The sequence below is a fragment of the Penaeus monodon genome, chromosome 6, assembly GCF_015228065.2.
Source record: "Penaeus monodon isolate SGIC_2016 chromosome 6, NSTDA_Pmon_1, whole genome shotgun sequence".
NCBI lineage: Eukaryota > Metazoa > Arthropoda > Malacostraca > Decapoda > Penaeidae > Penaeus > Penaeus monodon.
In genome coordinates this window covers 51,116,461-51,118,631 of record NC_051391.1, presented here as the reverse complement: position 1 = coordinate 51,118,631, position 2,171 = coordinate 51,116,461, and the positions used below count along the sequence as shown (strand labels likewise).

Here is a 2,171-nt window from a genome sequence, read left to right as displayed (position 1 = left end):
TGGGGACGAAGCTCCACCCCCGGCGCCACCATGTACGACTCCGGCATGGGAGGCTCGATACGACAAAAACCCGGCAGAAAACCTCGCAAACCTCGCTCTTGGCATCCATCTCCTTACGCTTCTGACGACGACGACGACCTCTTGTCTCGCGAGGAGAAAAAGCAGAAAATTAAAGCCGAGATCGCGAGGCGAAGGCAGCAGATCGAAGAAAACTCCCGGTTGCACGAAGAGCTGCTACGTCTCGCCAGGTTACGGGAAAGTGCCGAGTTAGGTTACTCCGACCCGAGAGCTTACGGGCCCTATGACCAAAGTCCTCCGCAGTCCGCACGTGATTCCACCACCAGTGTCTTACGCTCCATTGACGAGATCCTTCGGGACGCTCGTGATCCTTCTTCTGGTTATTATAGTGGTTATCCCCCCTTCAAGCCAGGAGGTTCTCCACCCAGCTGGTACGGCAGTTCTCCCGGCGTCAGAACCTCCCCTCGTCACTACTACGGCTCTCGAGGACCTTCGCCTTCACGTTATCCCATGACAGAGGAAGATCGGTCCATGGCACGACTGGCTTCGACTTTCCAGAACGAGGAGTTCACAGGGGCCCTCTACGACCGGCTCTCCGATTTCTCACCCTTAACGGCCGACATAAGTGATAGCATGAGTGACTTTACCCCAGCCATGCCCTTGCTTCCGGACATGCCAACCAGGTCCAGGAAGTTGCTCGAGGATCTGGGGAGCTCACCTATCACGAGTCAAGCACACAGAGGCAAGTACGATGTGCAGAGACGGTATCGGAAGTAAGTTTTCTTTTGTGTCGTGATTCTGTTGGTCGCTGTCCCTCTTCGAAACCTTCTGTCACATTCTCGAGCTGTCCCGTCTTCAGGAAATACGAAGAAGAAGCCAGAGTCTCGTAAACAAAACGATGTGATACTAATGGAGGGCTTGTCGACGTTAGTGCACTTATCATTATGTAAATTTAAGTACCACAAATTAATTCGGTTGTATGTAATATGATGGAAATATGGTTCAGTGTAATCCTCTCCTAAAGTTAACAGAATATTACCCCAGTGGCATGTTTCTCGCGAATACAGAAATATACGCAATATAAAATACGCCATATATACGTACACACCTGTGATCAGGATGTGTAGAAGAGAATGATTGAGTTTATTTGAGTATATGTGAAAGTCTATATGCGTTAATGAATTCAAAAAGTTTATTTATCATCATGATCAATATCCTTATTATTATAATCATAATTGTTATTGTTATATACGCAGTATGCGAGTGTGTGCGTTTAACATGTATGTACTCGTACATATAATCATAAACGCAAAACACACACACACACACACACACACACACACACACACACACACACCACACACACACACACACACACACACACACACACACACACACACACACACACCACCTACTCAAGGACTTGTGCATATGATTGGGTATATAAGAAAATACATAGAGAGAAAGTGCTAATGTTTCGGAGATGACACGTTTCTTAGAAATTGTTGCGTGTTGACAACGGATGTATCTGCGTATATATATATATATATATATATGTATATATATATGTATATATATATGTATATATATATGTATATGTATATGTATATAATATATATATATATATATATATATATATATATATATGTGTGTGTGTGTGTGTGTGTGTGTGTGTGTGTGTGTGTGTGTAAATATATAATATATATATACATATATATATATACATATATATATATATATATATATATATATATATATATATATATATATATATATATATATAAACACAAATACACACACGAGTATTTGAGTATGGATGTGTGTGCATTCCTCTAAAGTCGCGTGTGTCTACATATCCTTATGTTTAAGTGTGCAATGGTCTGTTTTTGTTCGTGTGTAAGCGTTAATCCCGAATTTCTTCCAAAGCGTGTATAGAAAACGGATTGTAGGCGTCTGTCGCGCCGTGCATGTGACCGCACCGATAATTGCCACATCTACCTTGCTGTCCTCCCTCAGTTACTGTGCCTTATGTCCGTGTTTAGCCACACAATTCGTTAAAGATGTTCGTAAATCAGAACTGGAACATGACATATTATTGATTTTTGCCTTCCCCTCCCCCTCCCTTTCTCCATGATCTCGGAAGATTTTTTTTT

The 2,171-nt window shown here is 42.4% G+C and overlaps 1 protein-coding gene across 1 annotated transcript in view; it reads left to right on the top strand.

The window, feature by feature from the left end:
• Positions 1-1,364, top strand: part of LOC119574057 — a 15,768-nt gene extending 14,404 nt beyond the window's left edge. The window contains exon 4 of the mRNA XM_037921147.1: positions 1-1,364. This exon is cut by the window's left edge and continues 46 nt beyond it. Within this exon, the coding sequence (XP_037777075.1) occupies positions 1-795 (795 nt within the window). The 3' untranslated portion in view covers positions 796-1,364.
• Positions 1,365-2,171: the final 807 nt, after the last annotated feature.